The sequence below is a fragment of the Lynx rufus genome, unplaced genomic scaffold (assembly GCF_022079265.1).
Source record: "Lynx rufus isolate CCGP_SWC_20201006 ecotype Redwood Valley unplaced genomic scaffold, mLynRuf1.p SCAF_1, whole genome shotgun sequence".
In the NCBI taxonomy this organism is placed as follows: domain Eukaryota; kingdom Metazoa; phylum Chordata; class Mammalia; order Carnivora; family Felidae; genus Lynx; species Lynx rufus.
Genome location: NW_025814823.1, coordinates 116926415 through 116950130, shown reverse-complemented (window position 1 = coordinate 116950130; position 23716 = coordinate 116926415). Strand labels below are relative to the sequence as shown.

The window sequence follows — 23716 nt, the reverse complement described above, 5'->3', positions numbered from 1 at the left end:
ACTTTCTTCTGAAGTCATTTGCAATCCCTAATCCATGAAGCAGGAAAGTAAAATAAACACAATATTAAAATATACCGAATGGGTTTCAGTACAACAGAAAATGCTAGGTTTGCTTAATTCTGGACACACAGCCTGCCAGCACAGCAGTTACCCTCTCTCTCACAGTTTCACCTCCCTGGAGCCCAGAGTTCTGACCCTGCAAGGCCAGAAAGGAACTCATGTTGTTTATGTGCCAAGGAACTAAAGTTTCTTCACTTTTGCAATGTCAGATATTTCTTTGCAGGTCAAGTTCAAATTCCTGAAAGAAAAAAATTTTAATTTTTAGGTGAGCAGATTTAAAATGCTGCTAAGGAATCCTCTTGCCCTTTGATTTTTTGAAATCATGATTATAGATTATAATGCTAAAAAATTATCATATGGATAAACTAAATTTACATTTATACTTAATATGCACAGAAAAATTGAGCTAGGTAAATTCCTAACAAAAGTCACATTCAAAGACACCTGTAAATCTCCATTAAATCCATCTAAACCACTGGGCTTGGTGATGGCAAGTTTTCCTCAAATATTTGAAAACTGACATCATCCTAACCTCTCATTGAGAGCAAAAATTGGTGGAAAACCAAGGCAAGTATCCAGAACCGACTCTGCTATTCTGTCAAGCAGACAGCATGCCAATAGACGATTTATAATATGCCAGGCTGTGTCCCTGCAGAGTGTTTGGAGGTAGACCAGATGCCCATGTGACAGCTCACTCCTGGGTCAGAGGAAAGGGTAGGCCAATGACATTCAAGCTACAATAAATAGATTTCTTCATCAGTCAGAATATGTGCAAGATAAAGAGACCGAGAAGAGCTCAGCCATAATTCCATCTGGCTCAGCAGATCTGCAGAAAAAGGGAGGAAGGAGGTAATCTGAAGCAATTATTATATTATCAGATGAAAGAAAATAAACTTTTTCTCAGAAGAACAGTCCTATAACCGGTATGGAAATGGCAAGACAAAACAGCCCACCCACTCAAAAGTGACCACAAGAGGATGCAACACTGGAATGGAAGTTCACAAATAGAATTTCTCTACCTATTCTGACCACCATACTCTTTTTATAAATATAACACCATGTCACTTTGCACTAAGTGTAAATTCTGAAACAGGACACAGTCACCAGATAGAAAAGTCAGTCCTAGGGGAGATAAATTAGGAGCCACTAAAAGAAGAGTTAACTTTTTCAGATCACTGCATCTGGAATGAGGGTGAATGTGCATACACAGTGGCAGAAATACTCAAGATTTGATGACTCCAAATTGTTTGAAAATAAATGAAAGCAAACTTATCTTATTTCTGCTAGTCTTTTGTGATTTCCACACCTTGAGCCACCTGGTCCCATGGAAGCACAGCTGGACAAGTCTGTCCAGAGCACTCAGAGTGATTCATTAGCAGTCACAGGACCACAGACGCACAAAATCTACCTTAAGATTTGGTTTCCTTTTCTTGGAGATTCTGAAAGGGGTGCCAACCACATTCAATATCGGGTTTTCAGAAATCTCCAAAGAGAAATTCTGCCCCATTGCCAAACAGTTACTTCAAAAACTTCACTGCACAAGTGACTCATCCTATAAACTCACTGGGGGGTGAAATCTGTCAAAAGATTAGAGTCTGGTATTAAATGTTGTTTAATAAGCAACAAAAGAGAAATCAGAAAAAGAACAGAGATAAAAGATCTTAACAGGCTATGCCAAAGTAAAACAGATAAACATATAAAAATAAATCAGCTTGGTAGTAACATTTTTATTCATTGATCCTCCCATTTGTGACCTACTTTTACTCAAGGAATTGCTCTTTCTCTAAAAGCAGTTAATCTCTAAAAGTAAGTTAACTTACACCACTAGGTGAACCAATGCTGGCTGAAATGCCCAAGTTATCACATATGAAAAGAAGTATATACGTTGGGATTTCTGTCTACTTGTACTATTTCAAACAACACAGTCTTTGGAATCAGACTGACCGGACTTAAAATAGACAAGCAGAATGATTGTGTCTTACTTAACCTCTCTGAGCTTATTGCCTCATATGTTAGATGCTGGTAAATGTTTCTTTCATATATGACTTACAGGGAATGAAACCACCCATATGCTGCAAAGCAGAACATTTTTATATAGCATAGTGGTCAATGAGTGCAAACTCCCTTACTCATCCTTTATAATCTAATCTTCATCTCATTTAACATAGGCACACGGCATGAAGTGCACCTCAGGACTCTTATGCCATCTGCAGTAACTGGGTAGGGAAAAGAGAAAGCCTAACATGGGAATTTAACAGGTTGATCTAGCGGTCATGACTTTCAGAGTTGACTGATTTTGTTCCCATTTTGCCATGCTGACCTGACTCTCTCTCTCCTCTTAACTGTAATAATGTCAGGAGCTATAGATCTTAGGGCTCTCTACTGGATTCCTGAAAGTGGCTGGCAGAAATTTGCTTTAATTCAAATCACACATTCTCCTGGAAAAATCCCACAAGAGCAAACACTTTTCTGACATAATTTTCTTCCTCAATTAAAGATTTGTGTACCAAAACATGCATTAACACACAGGTCAGTGTAAGACAGAAATAGTTCATGTGTCAAACTGCCCCAAGCTCTGAACCAGGAGAACGATGGTAGAGTGTCCTTTGGGAGCTTCCAGCTCCCAGTTGGTGGCAAGCTTGTCTGGCCTGCTCTCCCAGCCTCTTCACCATCTGCAGCCCACCCAGGCCCAAAAGGACTTCACAAGAATTTGTTAAGCAAAGGTCTACAGCATCCTTACTTAAAGCTAGGCCTTTTTACATGCTTCCAAAAGCTATGATCTAAAGAATTCTAGAAACGCCTTGATTGTGTCCCCTTGTATTTCTTAATCTGCCTTCTGCCTCCTGTGGCTGCTATGTATCAACTAAAATTTATCAGGCTTTTCTGATACATCTCAAGGTACATGGGAAATTCTCTCAATCCATCTTTTTTTTTTTTCTGTATTTAAGCATTACTTTCCTCAAGATTAGCATGAATTAGGATGTGAAACTAGGGACATTAATAAAAAGACAGCAAAATGTCAATGAAAATACATCACAAAAATATAGGAGGGACAATTATTAATGCCTTTTATAGTACCTCTCAAAGTCCTCGCTACAAAGTAGTTGTTTGGGAAGATAACAGGTCATCACTATTGATGAAACAAAAATTTGGCTTCTGAAATACATTTTTTTTTTAAAGTAGGTTCCACGGCCAGCATGGAGTCCAATGCAGGGCTAAGAGTTGGACATTTAACTGACTGTGCTACCCAGGGGCCCCTGAAATACAACTTTAAAGTATCACAAAGCAAACCACTGTTTTCAAGTTTGCATACGGCGACATACTACACAAACACATCCGCACATTCATGCACTGTCCAATAATTTATACGCAGTCTTCATAATAATGAGCAAGCTGGCCCTATGCTTACTTAAAACCAATGTATTTACTAACTCCTGTCCTTCATGCACAGCAAGCCATCCACTTTACAAGGCTTTTCTAGCTATCACAAACTAAAATTTAGATTCAGAAAATGAACATGTGCTTTGGAACACGTTGGAGTATTGTTGGAAGTACTGTCATTTAACTTAAAGACATAAAGGGCTTGAGAGGCTACTTCACATATCATTAAAACTTTACAAATTGCCAACAGGAAATCAGAAGATTACAGACTACATTTAATCTAATGCAGGGAAATCACCTTATGATGAACACCCGCTATACCAGAAAGGTAACTAATGGAAAAGTCCTTTTCTCCTTCTCTTTCTCTCCAGTTCCAGCTTGTCCTGGTATTCACCACATCCCCACATCCCTAATCCACTTGTTCTAATATCTCCTTGGCCCAACCAGACAAATTGGTCCTTGGTCTCTTTGCCCCACCATCCTTCATCTCCTCTGACAGCACCTACAGAAGAATTACCGCATCAAACAGCCAAAGAAGCAAACTTTGGCTTCAGGGTGAAATCCACAGTCTAGGGCTTTGTCACCTCTGACATGAATTTCCAGAAGGTCCTACCACATTAGTTCAGTGTAATTACTGGAAATATTAACTGGATAATTTTCAAGATATAAACAAGGACAGCATGCAGAGGTGACCACCACAACCCCTAGGGTCTCAGAGCTTTTTAAAAACCAACACTCCTGTAGCATTTCAAAAGAGAACTTTCCCTATAGATGATACAGCAGAGGCCATTTGTCCCTGAATCTCAAAATATTACCCACTATGGCATCATCTTATTCTCAAGCCTGTTCCATACCTCTGCAGAGCTGTGTTTTAGCATCAAACATTTAAGACTAATTCTTATTTCTCTAACAATGTTATGGTTAAGGCCTCCTATATCCAAAAAGAAAATAAAGTAAAGCAATTCTGATACTATTTTTCTAGAGGAGAAACAGAGCAGATTAATATCAAGTCACAGGTACTAAGTATCCTCAGTTTACCAGATAACTCCTGTCAATGTTAATAACTCAGTAGAGCGCACGATATTGGTGAAGGGAGGGTGTGTGTGAAAATGCACGACTGTGGAAGAACCCCTTGACTGCTATCTCACCTCGTTTTGAGGAATGGCATCATTTTTGAGAATGATCAGGTTCCCGGCACTCTGCCCACTTTGGCCTGTGAGGTGCCTGCTGTCACTCGCTGTCGCCTGGGCTCCCCCAGGCCCCAGTCCTGTCTGTGCCCCTGTGTTATAAAACATGAAAGTGTCACTCCCTGAGCCTGCTGTCAGACAGGCCTTGTAGCAGTAGGTCTTGGTGAGGGAGCCGTTCCCTCGCACTTCAATGAAGTGAGGCTGCACTTTGAGGCCGTGCGGTAACCTGGCATCAATATTGTTATTGGCCTGTTTGTTTAGTTCAGCAGGGCACCGCTCCCTCACTCCACAGAAGCCCCCACAGCACGCGGTTCCATATGCAGTATAGTGGTAGCACTTGATGATGCTCAAAACAATGATTGTCAAAAGAAATATAAAAGACACTGTGCTTAATGCTATTATTAGATAAAGTGTAATCTCAGAGTATGTCCGAGGACCCTTCACGTGTCTCTGAGTATCAGGGAGGATTTTGGAAACCCTATCCACCACAGCTACTGTAATGGCCACAGAGGCTGACAGTGATGGCTCTCCATTGTCTCGAACCACCACGGTCAGGTTGAAAGTGGTTCCACTCTCATCTCCCATCTTCCTGGTAGTCCTAATTTCTCCTGTGTGTAGCTCTACTTTAAAGAGGTCCAAGTCAGAAGTCTGAGCCAGGTGGTAAAAGAGCCAAGCATTTTGCCCAGAGTCTGAGTCCATGGCTATGACTTTGGTGACCAGATAGCCAGCAGGGGCAGTTCGAGGCACCATCTCAATGGCTGCTGACGAATTAGTTGAGGTAGGGTATAGGATGTGAGGGGCATGGTCATTCATGTCCACCACATACACATTGGCGGTCACAGTGCTGCTCAGCGGTGGACTCCCCTTGTCCTGGGCCTCCACAGTCACAAAGAACTCCCGAAACTTCTCATAGTCAAAGGAGTTGACAGCATAAAGGCTGCCACTGGCACTGTTAACGGAGACATAGGAGGTGACTGGCAGCCCTTGAACCTCCTTCTCCAGGAGGGAGTAGGTCACCTCTGCATTCTCCTTTTCATCTGGGTCTGTGGCTTGCACAGTGCAGAGCAACACCCCCGGCAAATTGTTCTCCTGGATGTAGATGTTGTAGGAGTCCTTTAGGAAGCTTGGTGGGTTGTCATTGATGTCAGAGATCTCAACCTGCAGTGTCCGCTGGGATGTGAGCTGTGGCACTCCCCCATCAGTGGCTGTCACTGTGATGTTGTAGGCAGCTACCCGCTCCCTGTCCAGCGGACCATTCACCACCAGTGTGTAGGAGTTTCCAAAGCCATTCAGCCGGAAAGGGAGTGAGGCCTCCAGGCCCAGGCTCACTTTCCGGTTGGGGCCTGAGTCTTGGTCATTGACACTGAGAAGGGCCACAACAGTATTCGATGCAGCATCCTCAGGCACTGGGCTGTACAGGTCCGTGAGTACCACCTCTGGTGCATTATCATTCACATCCACGATGTCCACCAGCACCTTGCAGTGACCCACCATGGGCACTGGACCCTGATCAGTAGCCTGCACATAGATCTGGTAGGAAGAGGCCTCCTCATAATCCAGTGCTCCACTTACCCGCACTTCCCCAGTGCTGGCATCGATGCTGAAGAGCTGCCTCTCCCGGTCCGACGTGTAGCTGCTCAATGAGTACCTGAGCTCGCCATTGGAGCCCTCATCCGGGTCCGAGGCATTCAGCTTCACCACCAATGTGCCCGGAGGAGCGTCCTCCCGAAGCTGGACACGGTAAGTGTTCTGGTCGAAGGTGGGAGAATTGTCGTTAGTGTCCAGGACACGCACAGAGATCTGTGCCGTGCCCGAGCGGGCTGGGCTGCCTCCGTCCACAGCTGTGAGAACCAGGTGGTGCAAGACTGCCTGCTCGCGGTCCAGGCCCTTCCGCAGCACCAGCTCCAGCACCTTACTGTTCTCCTGCAGGGGTTTAAGGTCCAGCTCGAAGTGCTCGCTGGGGCTGAGCTCGTAAGTCTGCACCGAGTTGGCGCCCACGTCGGGGTCCTGCGCGCTCTCAATGTGAAAGCGCGCTCCAGGAGCCACCGATTCGCTTACCTGAAGCTGGTAATCCGGCCGCGGGAAGCGCGGCGAATTGTCGTTGATGTCCAGTACCTCCACCTCTACGGCACTCACCGCCACGGGGCTGTGCGCCAGCACTTCCAAGCTGAGCAGGCAGCGAGGCCGCTGCTCACACAGCGCCTCCCGGTCAATGCGCTCGTTGACGAAGAGCGCTCCACTTGTCAGGTCCAGCTCCAGGTAGCGCGGACTGGGCGCACCCAGATGGTTGATGCGCAGGCAGCCCGGCCCCAAACGCCGCAGCTCCAGCCCCAGCGCGTTAGCCACGTTGCCCACAAGAGCGCCGGGTGCCTGTTCCTCCGGCACCGAGTATCGTAGCTGGGAGGCCGCTGGGCCCGGCAGCAGCAGTAGCAGCAGGAGAGGCAGCAGCAGCAGCCAGGACATGGGCGGCCGGAGTCGTAGATGCTCTGTCGCCCCAGGTCTGGTGCCCGCCAGCTCCATAGCCACCGGCCGCGGCGGAGGTAGCCGGGCAGGGCCGGAGGCAGCAGCTTTCCCAGCCGCGCTCCACGCCCGGGCCCCGCCTCCGCCTCCGCTCGTGCTGCCCTGCGCCCGCTCCCCCACCGCTCACGCGCTAGCAAACGCCGGGGGCCGCTCCTCTCGTAGGCCCCCCGGAGGGCTCCTGGCCCCGCCGCCCCCGCTGACTCCCCATATCCCAGCTCCTCCGCTCGCCTGGGAGTCGCTCCGCCTGGCTTCGCTGCAAGCCTGCCTGCTTGCCTGCCGCTGCCGCCGCCGCCGCTCCAGGGGGGAGGGAAAAGGAAGCAGAACGGGAGGGGGAGGAGTGCTCAGCAAGTCCGGCTCCGATTCCGCACCGAGGTGGCAGACGGCAACCGCAAGTGATCGGTCGCCCCAGCCACTCTAGCCCCGGCTCCTTCACCCTGGACACGCGGGATCCCGGCAGACCGCGGGAACACGGCCACTCCCTTTCTCCCTGCCCCCATCCCCCGGTTCAGCCAGTCTCCACGGTACCTCGGCTGTTTAACGGGTCTTGTAAGGATATTATTCTAGGACAGACAGTTGTGTCTCTAGGACCTGGGCTATCCGACCTTCCCAGGAAAAGATTTCCAACCGCAATTCAGGAAAATAAACTCAGGACCTTAGCTAAGTATGGGCACCTGGGCGGCGGCCCCACAGTCAAAAGAAACGAACGCAAGGGAGGCGCTCTGGGGTTGCTGATGATGGAGATTATTTACCTGCCCCCCAAATTTTCCCTAGAATACTCCTAAATAGAACAGAAAGTGTTCAACTCCTGGGGCAAAGGGAGGGGGAGGACAAATGCTGTCCTCTTCTGCGGAGCAAGCCAAAAACATCCTGGGATCTCAATACTCAGTTCTGCTAGGAGCCAAGTAGCGCTTGCTTTTCAAGTGTGTATCTTGGCAAATAACCAGTATTTGAAGTTTTAAAATTCTCTTTTAAAAATTGGCTCCACGAAGCTACAGGCTAAGCTCTTATTTGACCTCTTTTGATCATAGTGGGGAAATATGGTAAAATTTTAAAGAAATTCTTCTCTCAAGCTTTTCCTCATTTTACTCCAAATCTTTTTTCATTTATCATCCAAGAAATTTTCTTTGTTCCTTCATGAGTGGTTTAAAATATTTCTTTAATAGATGACAATGTCTTCAAGAGGCTGCAAAACCATTACGTCAAGAGCGTTACTCTTCATCTCCCAAGCCCGGCTGGAATTCGGATGCCATTAATGCTTTGCAGTGAAAAATCTGCTGTTATTAGGCAAAATGTGGGAGGCTGGCATTTGTCTTAACAACAGCCAGCAGTTTCGATGGCTGCAGCTCACCTTCCATAAATATGAGTCTCCTTTACACCTCTGGGGCTCCTTTCCCCTAAGACTCAATCTTGTATTGCTACAGAGATAACAAAAAGACGACCGATTTTCTCTCCAGTGAACAAAAAGGCAAATGGATCAGAGGAAGCAGCTCCATGCTGTGTCACTGCCTCTGCTTCTCTGTTCCAGATATCCACTCTTCCCAGGCCCTCTCATCTCTTCCACAGAAATTTAAAATCCATTGTTGAGGTGCTTCGTTGGCTCAGTCGGGTAAGCATCCGAGCATTGGGCTCAGTGCTGAGCAAGGAGCCTACTTAGGATTCTCTCTCCCAGCCCTCTCTGCCCCTCCTCCATGGGTGCGCAAGTGCACATACTCTCTCTTTCAAAATAAACATTTTAAAAAAGAATCTCAAAAAGAAAAATCCATTGTCCCACATGCAAAAAACACTCACTAAAAAGTCCTTTCCCTTTCTCATCTCCTAGCACCTTCTCACTCCTAGATTTTCCTCTGTGGGTCATTTTCTAGCCCTGAGCTGGAAACAACGCCAGAATGAGACCTGACAGTTGGTATTCTTCCTGCCTTGAGGGCATAGGTGAAGGGCCCAAGGCAACGATCCTGCCAGATTTCAAAGGCCTGGACTAGCACATCCCTCCCTTCCACCCACTAAGTGAACTTGCTGACAACACTCCATAACCTAACCAATTTTATTCCAGAGATGCTCCCAGACTCCTCCTATCACTGCTGCTTCTTATTTGTCCTCTTTGTTCCCTCAAGGGTGCAGAGTGGGAAGTAATTTCCATCACATTCTATTCCTGTCTCCTTTCTTAGGTCTCTCCCTTCTCCCTCTCTGTCTGCTTCCTCCCCAAATGTCCCTACAATAATCCTATCTCTGTTTGCTGTGGTAATTTGATCTCAGAAAGCCTTAAACTCTCAAGTGCATGAGTTGTAGGCCTGGCCTATGTCTTCACCCATTACTTATTTCTGAAAATAAATGGCTTCTAAGTGGAGTCAAGTTATAAGTTGTCAGGAGGAGTAACCTTTTCTTCTCTCATCTCCTCCCAGGCTCTGACAGTCACTGCCACCTTTGCCCACAGCTCAGAAACCTGGCCACTGGGTATTGACCATGCATGGATCTGTGCCCCTAAAAAGATCAAAGGCACTTAAGGGAGAGATTAAAATGACAAAGGCTTGGTGAAGTTTTTAATGAAAGCCCCCAAGTGTCACATCTCTAGAGAAAAAAAAACACAAAAAAACGGGGCTTGCCTTTTAGCAATTTTGTCATCTTTCAGCAAGGACACCTGCCAGGTTGTCCATTTTGATGTGTCAGGATCATAAGCTTCAACTAGTATTTACTCCCTCAGTGATTGGGAAGGCAAACAGAAAACCAACACAAATCAGACACCTTTTCAAAGACATTGTACTAAAGAGATTGTACTATATATTTTTTAAAGTTTATTTATTTATTTTGAGAGACAGTGTGCATGTGAATGGGGGAGGGGCAGAGAGAAGAGAAGAGAGAGAGAATCCCAAGCAGGTTCTACGCTGTCAGCATGGAGCCAGACACGGGGCTCTATCTCATGAACTGTGAGATCATAACCTGAGCCTAAATCAAGAGTCTGCTGTTCAACCAAGCCACCCAGGCACCCCATTGACTGTACTGTGATATTACAATAATTTTGTTCCACACACTATTGTACTTAGCCTCTTGCCAACCTTTTAAAAATTGGCTTGCCAACCTTTTAAAAATTGCCAACCTTCCTACTTGGTGGAATGAGATTGCTTACATTGCTGGCAAGTGTCCTGTCTAGAAATATGAATATTAATGCCTTGACCACTCCTTCTCTCACTATACACTCCTTTCCTTGGAACTTTAAGAACCCCTATTAAAAAGCAGAATAACACAATGTTTAGGAACACAGAGTTTGGAGTCATTCACACCCTTGCCAATGACTGTGTGGCCATGGACATGCACTGAAACCCAAGCTTCAGTTCACTCATTTTAATCAGGGAAGACACAATATTAAGTAAAACTCATAGGTAGTTATGATTATATGGGATGATATATATAAAGCATTTGCATAGTGACTGACAAGTATAACTATTATTATTATTACTAAAATGCAACAATTTATTATCAAATAATACCTTAGTTGACAGTCTATATATAGCCCTTTAGGTATCAAACACAGGTGAGCATCTGAAACTACGCCAGATAGGAAGTCAGTGATGAAGCTGAGTGAGCTCCAAAGTTAAGCTTTCCAATTACTTCTAGAGATTATCCTGTATTTTGAAAACAAAAACCACTCCCATTTTATATCACCAAGGAAAAGGGACTTCTGTCATGAGAATTCCTCCACGGGATTTACTTCCTCACAAGAGAGAGATTCACCTTTTTAGGATACGTGAAGATACTTTAGCAACAGGGTACGAAAGAGTTCCTAAGCATGCTGTAATCTTCAGCACCCAGTATAGTGCTTGGCACAGAGGCACTTAATTAATGTTTTTTGAACAGAACTAAATTTACAACTTGTGCAATTCTCTCAGATAGAAATAGCTTCTTCTTTTTTCTCCCCCTAAGTCTTATATACGTTCCAAAAATCCATCTTAAAACTCACCTAATCCATAAAACATTGTCTATTCTAATCACAATGGCCTTTCCCCCCTTTCACAGTCTACCACATATTTCTGAATGCTGACATGTGTCATTCTTTAATTCATCCAAAAGCTTTAGTAGCATTTCTTTACCTGAATTATAAGCAACCTGCAAGTAGAAGCCATGCCTTCTATTTCTGTGTATTCTTCACAGTGTGGGAGACCTTATAAACTCACAATAAATGATGATTGTGTAATTTTCTTCAGATCCTTTTTTAGCAAATTCAAGAGTTGCTACAATTCAGGCTTGTCCTCTTTGTTGTATATGAACAGACCATTTCTAATGGAGAGAGGGCTCAAGAGTCTGAAATGACCTTACTATAGATTTCTTCCTTTAATATTTGAAATACAAGTATTTCAAACCTGGAGAACTGAATCCCACTAATAAAGTTGCTGGACTTTAAAAAAGGCTCTGCCCAAAAGTATTATGTTATTGCTTTTTCTACTTTGTATTGTAATTATAACTTATAAAGTACAGGTATTTGCTGCTTATATAACCAACAAGAAAAGTGACATGATGAGAGAAGTGCCATAGTAGACATGGTTTTGTGTATCCCCTTGGTAGATAATAACTTTTAAACAGTATTCCTCAATTGTATCCCTTAATTGCATTTGTAAAATACATCTATCGTGAGGTCATTGGGCACAAGAGCAAAACCAATCACAACACAACTGAATTAGGCCTATTAAGAAAAATATTGGCACTCAGTGAACTCTCCTAATTCACATAAATTTTCCCTTTATTATTGCATCATTACAAATAATTTTACTTTGAAATGATTAGAACCAAACCATCTGGAGTCTTCTGGCCATAGGTCAAGGGGACATAATCCATTAGTTTGATCAGGCTTTGGGCTGGCCATGATAAGAGTATCTGCCAGGGTGTCTGGGTGGCTCAGTCTCTTCAGCGTCTGACTTCGGCTCAGGTCATGATCTCACAGTTCATGGGTTTGAGCCCTGCGTCGGGCTCTGCTGACAGCTCAGAGCCTGGAGCCTGCTTTGGATCCTGTATCTCGCTCTCTCTCTGCTCTTCTGCCACTCACGCTCTGTCTCTCTCTCAAAAACAAATAAACATTAAAAAAAATTAAAAAAAGAATATCTGCCAAATCAGGAAGGATCTAATTTTTAAAAATAATTTCTTAAGTTTATTTATTTATTTATTTTGAGAGAGAGAGAGGGAGGAGTTGGTTAGGAGCAAAGACAGAGGAGACAGAATCCCAAGTAGGCTCCACACTATCAGTGCAGAGCCAAATGCAGGGCTCAATCTCACAAACCATGAGATCATGACCTGAGCCAAAATCGAGAGTTGGATGCTTAGCCCACTGAGTCACACAGGTGCCCCAGGAAGGATCTAATTTTCATTTTTAAGATGTATATTTGTGTTGTTTCACAAACTGAGCATATATATATATATATATATATATATATATATATAAAATTTAAAAACAGAGACCATGAACATCCCAATGTTTAGTGCAGTCCAAAGACGTTAAACAATTTCACATTGTTATAAAGGAACAGGACTTCTGATATTTATGCATCTCCAGAAGTAAAATACTTTTCAATGTGTTTACAGCCTTCTTTACAGGTATAGCATCCAGTAGATGGGGAGATAAAAAGATTTTTCATATAACATTACAGGTATTTTTTTTTCACATTCCCTTCCCTCCAGAGAGAACGCATTAACTTTTAGGGAAAGATCTCTATATGTTTAGTTTTGAGAAACAAATATAATACACTGTTGATTCTTAACTGAGGCATCTGAAAATTGCTTACAATAAGCAAAGATACTCAAACTATCTTTGGATGAGTAACATTAAGGAGAGAGTAGGCCAAAGGATTTGGGCAGACAGTGTAATACTGACAGATAAAATCAAACTGTTCCAATTATTTTGTGGTTCCACTTCTCGATCAGTATTCTCAATGGAGAAAGCCTAACAAAAATCATAATGTTAAAGGTTGAAAGATATTTACAAACTATCTCACCCAAGTTTAAGCAGAACTTAAACTTCAAGATCAGGGCCAGTAGTAAGTCAAATGTCTTTAACTAGATAAATGATCTTCCAGGGTAATGGAAGCACTTACAGATGTAACCAGGGAACCAAATTTCCTATTTTTAAAAAAGTGCCATTGAGCTTGATATAAATTCCTTCAAACTCTAATATCAATAAAGCGATTGTTTATGAGCATTTAGAAATGAAGGCATTCATACCAGAGACTATACTGGCTTAACTAAAAACTGATAACATCAAACCAACCACATGGACTTAAAAAAAATATTTCTCATTGGCATTTTAGATATTCAGTTGCTAGAATCTTTGATAATGGAAATGCTATAGGCACATTCTATCTGAAGTTCAAGGAGACAACTAAACAAAATCTCCCACTATATCCTTGCAGACGAAATTAAGAAAGGCTGCACAATAGAATTAAGTGATTTCATAACTGTTTGAATAACAGTACCAAAGAGTGTTAATTAATGTTAGTGTTATTAATGCTTCCGAAGGTTAATTCTGAGTCATACAGCAATCCCCCACTGGTCTTATCCCATTCCATATTTTATCAATGACTCAAGACAAGGAAGCATCAAGTGTCCAGGCCAATCCAGCAAGAAATTGAGCTCTCTGGAATGAGAACAACTGCTTAGGTTAAGCCATGTTTCTAATTCACTAAAATTAATACCAATATCCTATTTGAGATTCAATACACGCCAGAAATTCCTAAGTTTGTATTTAAGCTAATTTCTGCTAGCATTAAAATCTGTTCCAAGTTTCCATTCATCACTCGGGGCCTCTTATTTTAATAGAAAACCTAATCTGGCCCTGTTTCTTCTCTGTAATTCTTGGGATTTTAGCCATAGAATAAAATAAGATGGGAATCTGGCACTAAAGAACATCTTTGTTCCCAAGTGGGTTTTAGCCAAAGCATTCATTGATTTGGATATTTTTTTTTCTTTCTCAAAAATAAAAAAAAATTTACATATTGTTGAGGTTCCTTGAATTTAACTGTTTTCTAAGATATGACTTAAGCTCAGTCTAAATAAAGGCCACGGTTTGCTTGCTCTTTGGACAAAACAAAACTATACCTCTCAGATACTTCTCAAAAGTATCTGTTCATATATTCAGAGTATGAAGTGATTGTTGACTTTTTGGGTGCCTCTTTCCTCCTGATGCCTTAGCACTTGAGAGTTACTATTTCTATACATATTATAGAATTTCTATACATATTACAGAATTTCTATACATATTATTCCTATACATATTATCTCATTTAATCCTCACAAGAGCACAATGAGTATTGATGAAGATAATGTCTCAGAATCTCCAGGAAACTTTTTTCCATGCCTCTGTTTCTTGAGATTCTACTATGACATCTGACCACTACACATGCATTCCTGATTAAGAATTGTATTCTCTGGTCTCAAGAGCTATTAATTTCAAAGTATTTCATATGGGATCCTATTCAATTATTTCCATAACTACAAATTTCTTTTTCTTTTAGAGACTTCTATTGGATCGTCTGAATTTTTTTTAATGGCTGGCCTTATTAGCAAAATTGTGATAAAAATAAATTTGTATTTCATATCCCAATCTCTTCTTTCAGTATCATCATCCCACCTACAATTTTCTTACAAATGGGGTTTTACAAATGACTTGGACTTTTCTGAATTAAATGCCACTCATGTATTCCTTGTGGTAGATTTTGTTACATAATTCCTTCAGCAGTTATGTGTACACAACACGTTATAAGGTGGGTAAAATATAAATCCTCTAAATTAGCTAAGTTAGGATGTACTGTATTTCTGTGAATATTAAAAGATCCTTTAAAGCATTTTGATGAGAATTAAGGTTATCTAAAAAAAACTTTATCAAAGCTCCTTTTATTAAAGTTATTTAGAAAAGACTTATAGATTCTTGAATTTTGTGGTAACCTCAGAATTTTTTTACTTTTAGGTAGTAGGATCTAGGATTAAATTCCACTAGCAATTACAGACCCACCACCCACTTCAAGGTTTTTAATCACATTATATGCTGAGATCATGCATCTAGGCAGGGCCGCCTTCTAGCACTCCTGCTTGAAGTAAAACCAGACTCTGTGATTCAAGATCTAGCTCTACTGTTTACTAATTATGTGTCCTTGGAAAAGTTGTTTAATTTCCCTAAAACTCAGCTTAGTAATATATGGAAAACATAGTACTTACTACAAATGTTGATTGAGATGAAGCATGTAAAAAATCAGTATATAAATTCCTAGTGATTATTAGCCAAAAAAAAAAAAGGGGGGGGGCAGCATAGGAATAGAAGTCTCATGAAATTATCCAAATAACCTGAGGAGAAAGGAAGGACGAGTCAAAAAAAAAATTGGAAAATCCAAGCTTCTGCATTCTCTCTCTTTTTTAATATCACAAGCAAAAAGTATATACTCTATCTAACTGACAGAATTAGGTAGAGAGAAGGAAAATGTAGTACTGCTTCTATTCATACAGCACCTCCGAACTAATAGTCTCAAAAATCTTAAAATCATTTAACTTGATGCATCTACAACCTGAAGTTGGTTGATGCCAACTTCAGCTTTTCAGCACTGAATAGGAAAAAATATACACAAAACTTCCCAATCAACCAACACTTTACCTGTGACTTTTCTTTATTTAACTCTATTGGACAATTGTCTAATAAATCCATTGAACCAAAGGTAATGCAGTGGTAACTTCAACAAAGATATAGAACTGAGGCATAGAATGGTTCAATAATTTACTAGAAATACAGAGTTGATTTCAAGCAGATCTCGGTAAAAATCTCACTTTCTGTCTTTCCAATTCAGTGTTACATCTATTATAACAGAGTTGTCACCCTAGGATTTTCAATATCCTTTACAATTAAAATTTCATCATAGCTTCCCATGATTAGTTATCTATGGTATTCTTAAGCTGGACTAGTATTCTTTTGATCCAATTATCATAAGCTCATTTAAAATCTCAGCTGTATATGAAACATTCATTGGTTCATAAATCAATATATACATAGGATATATTGCACAGCTATTCCTCCTAGGATATGTGGATTTAGTGCTCCTTAAGCTAGCAGAAGTTGAGAAATAAAGGAGATTTTCAAATTACAAAAAGTCATTCTTTCCAAGGGTCAATAATGGTATGTTAAGAAAGTAGCAACCATCCTAATAAAGTCAGGCTGTGATTTCCTGGGTACAAGGATGAATACTGCATCTCTGGATGAAAAAGCCAGTTATAATTCTGAGAACTTGGCAATTGTAGGTTTCAGACAAGCCCAGAAAATTATCATTAATCATTTCCTAATCTTACTTCCCCATGGGCCAATATATTTTGAAAAAAAAATTATGAAGGGATTCAATGGTAGTAAACAGGAAATGCCAACTTGGAAATGCAGGAAATAGTAAATCACATTTTTCTCCATATAAGTATTCCAAAACTCTTGTATGTTGGTCTAATTAAGCAAGATTTAAATTCAAATTCATCAAGCATTCATAATCTAGTATGTGCCAATCTCATTAAAGAAATATTTCAATATACATCAAGATTATTGAGTCAACGTTAAAAGTGTTTGGAGTAAACCCTGTAGGCAAGCAGAAACTTTGTAATTCTCCAACAAACCCTCATTCATCATTTATCTTAAAGGCAGAAAAATTTGAATGTCTAGATATAGACATTTCTTTTCTTCCCTGATTTACATAAGTTTAGCGGCTCTCAAATTTCAGCATCAATGAGAATTTCTTTGTAAGGTGGTACCAATACAACCAGGAAAATTGTACTTGTTAAAATGTATGTGATTTTCAAGCTTACTATTACTTAAAGATAATATTCACCATACATATTTATTTTGGAACCTAACCCTTGAGAAATATGTGCATTGTATTTCCATTTATTTTTAGCTTATGTCTATTCTTTTTAAAATTTTTAAATCTCAGAATTTGTAAAGAAAAAAATGCTTTCAGTTAGGGTGTAAGAATTGTTTGTTTTGTTTTGTTTTTCAGACAGAGTTGGGAGAGAGCATGTGCAAGCAAGCTGGGGAGAGGAGCAGAGGGGGGCAGAGAGAGAGAGAGAGAGAGAGAGAGAGAGAGAGAGAGAACCCCAAGCAGGCTCCATGCTCAGTGCAGAGCTTGACATGAAGCTTTATCTCATGACCCTGGGATCATGACCTGACCCAAAATCAAGCGTCAGATGCCCAACCCACTGGGCCACTCAGGTGCCCCAAATTAGGGTGTAAGAATTTTAATTGCAGAAGTCAGAACAAAACAAACTCACTGTATTCTTTTTTAAGTTTATTTATTTATTTTGAGAGAGACAGACTGAGACGGAGAGACGGGCAGAGAGAGAGAGAAGGAGAATCCATGCTGTTAGTGTAGAGCCAAACGCAGGGCTCAAACTCATGAACTGTGAGATCATGACCTAAGCCTAAATCAAGAGTCGGATGCTTAACCAACTGAGCCACTCAGGTGTCCCTTCATTTTTTTATAACTTTAAAAAATTATTATTTTAGAGAGAGAGTGTGTGTGCACAAGAGGGGGAGAGGGGCACAGGGAGAGAGAGAGAATCTTAAGCAGGCTCCACGCTCAGTGTGGAGCCCAACACAGGGCTCGATCCCAGAACCCTGGGATTATGACCTAAGCTAAAATCAAAAATCAGATGCTCAATGGACTGAGTCACCCAGGCACCCCATTTATTCTTATTAAAAGAAAACATGTCCACTTTCAGATGCTGGGGAACTTTTCATTCATTCAACATTTATTGAACATTAACTTTGTGACAAGGACTGAAGTAGATATTTAACCTGTGTAGCACTCTCCTGGTACCTCTCATGTATAGTTTTAATTTATATATTAAATTAGAGCTAGGTGTGTACATATCTTCCCAGTTCAACGTGCTTAAGGGACAGAGTTTACTCATTCATGCTGCAAATATTGATTGAATGACTATTATGTGTCAGACATTCTTCTGGATGCTGGAGGAACCATTGCAAAAGAAATAGACATGATACTGATCATGGAGTAGTGCAATAAGGGAAGAGGATGATAAACAAATAGGCAAAAAGTGAAAAAGACATAAAAGAAACAATCAAGAAATTATGATAAAGGACACCTGAAGGAAATATACTAAGATATGGATATCAGGAAAGGCCTTTCTGAGGAGGTAACATTTAAAAATTGTGACCACAGGGGCGCCTGGGTGGCTCAGTCGGTTAAGCGTCCAACTTTGGCTCAGGTCACGATCTCACAGTTTGTGAGTTCGAGCCCCGCGTCTGGCTCTGTGCTGACAGCTCGGAGCCTGGAGCCTGCTTCAGATTCTGTGTCTCCCTCTCTCTCTGCCCCTCCCCCACGCACACTCTGTCTCTGTCTCTCGCTCTCAAAAATAAATAAACATTAAAAAAATTAAAAAAAAAATTGTGACCAGAAGGATGAGAAGAGGCCAGCCATGCAAAGACTAGAAGGGACAGCATTTCCTGCTGGGGGAACAGCAAGTGTGAAAACACTAGAGTAGAAAAAGTGAGTCACACCTGAAGATTATGGTTGAAGCATAGGAAGCAATGGAAGAGTGGTATAAGATGGATGGGAAACCACCAGGGTGGGATCTTATAGTCTTGTATGTTACCATAAAGAGTTTGGATTTTGTTTCATTTATTCCAAGGTAGTACACTATTTTAGGTTTCAATCAGGTGCATAAGATGACCCACTGCATATATTTAAAAATATTACCATAATTGCTATATGGAGAACGATCTATAGTGAGCAGGGGTCGGGGTAAGGGTGCAGGAAAACCAGTTAGAAGGCTATTACATGCATCCAGGGGAGGTAAGATGGTGATGTAGACCAAGATAATGGCTGTCAGTTGAAGATGGACACCTGTAAACTGAGTTTCAGAGGTAGAATTTATAGGACTGATTGATTAAAGAGAAACGACAAGCTACCCTCTAGAGAGGGAGCTGTCAAGAACTGACTCCCCAGCTTCTGGCATGAAGAACTGAGTGGACAGCGGAATCAGATTCTAAAAAGGCTTTGGGAAGAGATGGTCTGAGCAGGTCTACAAATCAAGGGTTCAATTTTAGACATGGGTGAATTGCCTGTGAGAAAGCCAAGCAGAAATGTTAGGCAATCAGATACAAGAGTTCAGAACTCAGCAGAAGAGTCTGGGCTGAAAAATTTTAAATTACTAATGAATAAATATTTTCTGAATAAATGTAGACACTGGGTAAAGTGGCAGAGTTATCCTTCACCCTTTAATAGTTGCTTTCTGGGGTGCCTGGGTGGCTCAGTCAGTTAACCCTCCAACTTTCGCTCAGGTCATGATCTCCCAGCTCATGAGTTTGAGCCCCGCATGGGACTCTGAGCTGACAGCTCAGTGCCTGGAGCCTGCTTCAGATTCTGTCTCTCCCTCTCTCTCTGTCCTTCCCCTGTTTGCGCTCTCTCTCTCTCTCTCTCTCTGAAATATAAACATTTAAAAAATTTAATAGTTGCTTCCTGTACTGGCCTTACTCTTCTACTACAGCGATACTCCTCATTTCTATATATATGACCTTTCCTGAAATACTTACAAAATTGCACAGATCACCTACCCAAGGCAAAGGGTACTTGGTGTTCTACATATTCTTAGAAGTAACTAATGAAGGAAAAATCATATAGGTACCATTAAACAGTAAAATTACAGCTTATACTGCTGTAAAAAAAAGTTGCTATTACACACATGTGTGTTTTGAATAAGTGAATACAATATATCCATATATTTTAGGTTTTTTACAAGACATAAATTTTGGTGATACTTCCTAGATGACTTATTTTTATTTTTTTATTGGTCTTCTATTTGTTTAATTTAGGTTCAATAATATGTGTCCTTGTACAAAATTTAATTCATCCAGAATTGTAAAAAGCAAAAAAAAAAAAAAAAAAAAAAGGGAAAGTCCTTTCAAATGCCTTTCTCCAATAGATTACACTTCTAACAGATAATTGTATGTCACTCCAGGATTTTACTTATACGCATATAAATATGCACATATATATTTTACCAAAATGTAACTGTATTCTATGCACTATCATGAAACTTCACTTTTTTATTTTTACTTAACATATATGATGGATATCCTTCCATGTCAATGCCTATAATTCTGTTTCATCTTAGTAACAGCTACATAATATGAATGGTATAGATATTTCATAATTTATTTTTACTCCATGATTGAATATTTAGGTGCACTTCTGAAAGTATGTGCATGTAAATGCCTCTGTGTTTATTCTAAGATGTGCTTAGTTTTTTTTTTTGTTTTTTGTTTTTTTTTTAATTTTTTTTTTTCAACGTTTATTTATTTTTGGGACAGAGAGAGACAGAGCATGAACGGGGGAGGGGCAGAGAGAGAGGGAGACACAGAATCGGAAACAGGCTCCAGGCTCTGAGCAGTCAGCACAGAGCCCGACGCGGGGCTCGAACTCACGGACCGCGAGATCGTGACCTGTCTGAAGTCGGACGCTTAACCGACTGCGCCACCCAGGCGCCCCTAAGATGTGCTTAGTTAAAAGGATGCACATTTAATTTTTAGTTAGGCCACACTGCCTCCCCAAATTTTTGTGCCAATTTATACTCTCAATGTAAACAAGCCAATTCATTTACTTCTGATTTGTCTCCAAAAATCTTAGTTCATAATGTAGTAAAGAAACACAGAATCATGTTCACAGCAATATTTCATTTTCCTTAATAGAAAGGTCTCATATTATAATGTATTTCATATGACTCGCATAAGTACCTAAATGCTCACTGAAAAAGTCAACTTACTTCTTTAAATTTATTTTACTTAAATGGACTGGTTTCATCACAGTATTTTATATCATCTTCACCCTATATCCAACAGGGTTAAATCTTGTTCCTTTAAGAACAGATATTTCTTGATATCTCACTCTTTAGCCAAAGATTAAGAAATTAATATATTTAATTCTTAGATAAATGTGAGATTTAGCTGAATCTAGTATAGCTATGTAAGCTCACAACAGGTCTTTCAGAGACAAATTCATAAAGCAATTCTTTGAGAGCTCTTGAGAATAAGCAAAAGTAGGCAGATTTGAGGGGAAGTAGAATGGAGTCAAAATTTGGAGAAAGGGATTAGCATGGATGGAGTGAGTTTCCTGTTTTTGTTGCTTTGGCATGAAGACAGGTCATGGTTATGGCATAGCGCAAGGAAGCTAAAGCTCTAATAGATAGCCCTCAGCTTCTCATGCAGGAGGAACAAGAGGAAGAAGCCAGTAGCGACTAGCAAGCAGGGTGGTGGAGGGGAAGGATATTTGAGTAAAGAAGTCCAAAAAAAGGAATCTTTAAATTCTGTACTTGGATTCTTCCCACATCTCTACAGATCCCTGAACCACATATATAGAAAGCTAAGGCTAAAGCTAAACAAATTAAACTAAAATTTGAATGATTGCCTATCACAAGCAAGAGAGAAATTATATTTTTAGTCCAACAAAGTTTATCCTCTACTAAAACTAAAACATTAACACCCTTCAGAGGAATATAACAGAATGCAGTCTCTACAAGAAAACATTTATAGTACCCAGGACACAATTCAAAATTTCTTAGCATATAAGGAAGAAGGAGGGGCGCCTGGGTGGCTCAGTCAGTTAGTTGAGCATCTGACTTTGGCTCAAGTCATGATCTCAGGGTTCGTGAGTTTAAACTCCATGTTGGGCTTCTGCTCTCAACACAGAGCCTGTTTTAGATGGATCCTCTGTACTCCTCTCTCTGCCCCTCCCCTACTTGCTCTTTCTCTCTCTCTAAATAAATAAACATGAAAAAAAATAAGGAATTCTCAAAATTATGCATTCTCAAGGGTAAAGATCATTTAGAGGCCAAACCTGAGATGATGCACATAATGGAGCTAGTAGACCAGGACTTTAAAGTAGCTACTATATGTAATAAGGTAAAGGAAAACATGCTGGCAATGAATGGGAAGAAAGTACACCTTAGCAGAGAAATAGAAAATATAAAAAAGAGCCAAGCAGAAAATTTACTACTAAGAATTCACTGGGTGAGCCTTATAGAAGAATGGAAATAACAAAGGTAAAACTCAGTGAACCTGAAAATAGAGCAATAGAAATGATCAAATATGAATTAAGAGAGAGAAAAAGAATTGAAATAAAATAAACAAAGTCTCAGACACCTTTGGGACAATATAGGAATAGAAAGAATGAATATTATTAAAAGAACAAACTTTAACCCAGATGATGAAACCAGACAATATCAAAAAGTCTCATATGTAGGTAGTTGGAGTCCAGAAAGGAGAGAGAGAGAAGAGAACCAAAAAATATTTGAGGAGATAAGAACCAAATTTTTTCCAAATTTGATGAAAAACAAATTTACAGATTCAGTAAGCTCAGCCAATCTCAAACAGGATAAATATGAAAAGTACATAAAAAGTTCAGAGTCAAACTTCTAAACCAAAGATAAGTAAAAAACCTTGAAAAATCAGTGCCCCTCACTCCCCAAAAGGAGAAACAACAACCATATTACAAAAAGGGAACAATGACTTGAATAGCTATAGACTTCTCATCAGAAATCATGGAGGCTAGGCGCTCCAGGCTGGTTCCATCAGTTAAGCCTCCAATTCTAGTTCTCCACCTGGGTCATGATCTCAAGGTTTGTGGGACAGAGCCCTACCTTGGGCTCTGCGCTATAAGCACAGAGCCTCTCTCCCCTTTCTCTCTGCCCCTCCTCTGCTCATGTGCACTTCCTCTCTTTCTCTCAAAATAAAGAAATTAAGTGTAAAAAAAAAAAAAAAGAGGGGCTCCTGGGTGGCTCAGTCAGTCAGGTGTTTGACTTCAGCTCAGGGCATGATCTCACAGCTGGTGGGTTTGAGCCCTGCATCAGGGCTCTGTGCTGACAGCTCAGAGCCTGGAGCCTGCTTCGGATTCTGTGTCTCCCTCTCCCTTTGCCCCTCCCCACTCACCCTCTGTCTCTCTGTCTCTCTCTCTCAAAAATAAACATTAAAAAAAAATCATGGTGGGGCGCCTGGGTGGCGCAGTTGGTTAAGCGTCCGACTTCAGCCAGGTCACGATCTCGCAGTCCGTGAGTTCGAGCCCCGCATCGGGCTCTGGGCTGATGGCTCAGAGCCTGGAGCCTGTTTCCGATTCTGTGTCTCCCTCTCTCTCTGCCTCTCCCCCGTTCATGCTCTGTCTCTCTCTGTCCCAAAAAAAAATAAATAAACGTTGAAAAAAAAATTTAAATAAAAAAAATCATGGAGGCTGGAAGAAAATGGAATAAAATCTTTGAAACGCTATAAGAACAAAACCAGCTCAGAATTCTATATCATTCAAAAATACCTGATAAATAAGTACATTTTCAGATACAGGGAAAGGAAGAGAAATCGCTGCAAGAGATATGCATTACAAGAAGTGCTAACTGAAGTTTTTTGGGTCGAAGTGAAAAGATCCTATGGGGCCACTCAGTTCTTTAGGAAAGAATTAATAGCACTGAATATGATAAATGTCCATATAAACAGAAATGACTTTTTCCCCCTTAGTTTCTTTAAAATATATAATGAATGTTTAATGAAAAATTATAACTTTGTCTTATGG

General features: G+C 40.8%; 1 protein-coding gene across 2 annotated transcripts in view; it reads right to left on the bottom strand.

Moving 5' to 3' along the window:
- The window catches only part of LOC124516586 (protocadherin alpha-C2), a 128894-nt gene that overhangs the window by 38983 nt on the left and 66195 nt on the right, over window positions 1-23716 (bottom strand). The window contains exon 1 of one of the 2 annotated variants that reach the window (XM_047085999.1): window positions 4590-7148. The exons of the other annotated variant lie outside the window; for it this stretch is intronic. Coding sequence (XP_046941955.1) covers window positions 4590-7148 — 2559 coding nt within the window. Of the gene's footprint in view, window positions 1-4589; window positions 7149-23716 lie in introns of those variants that run through there. 2 annotated transcript variants of the gene reach the window in all.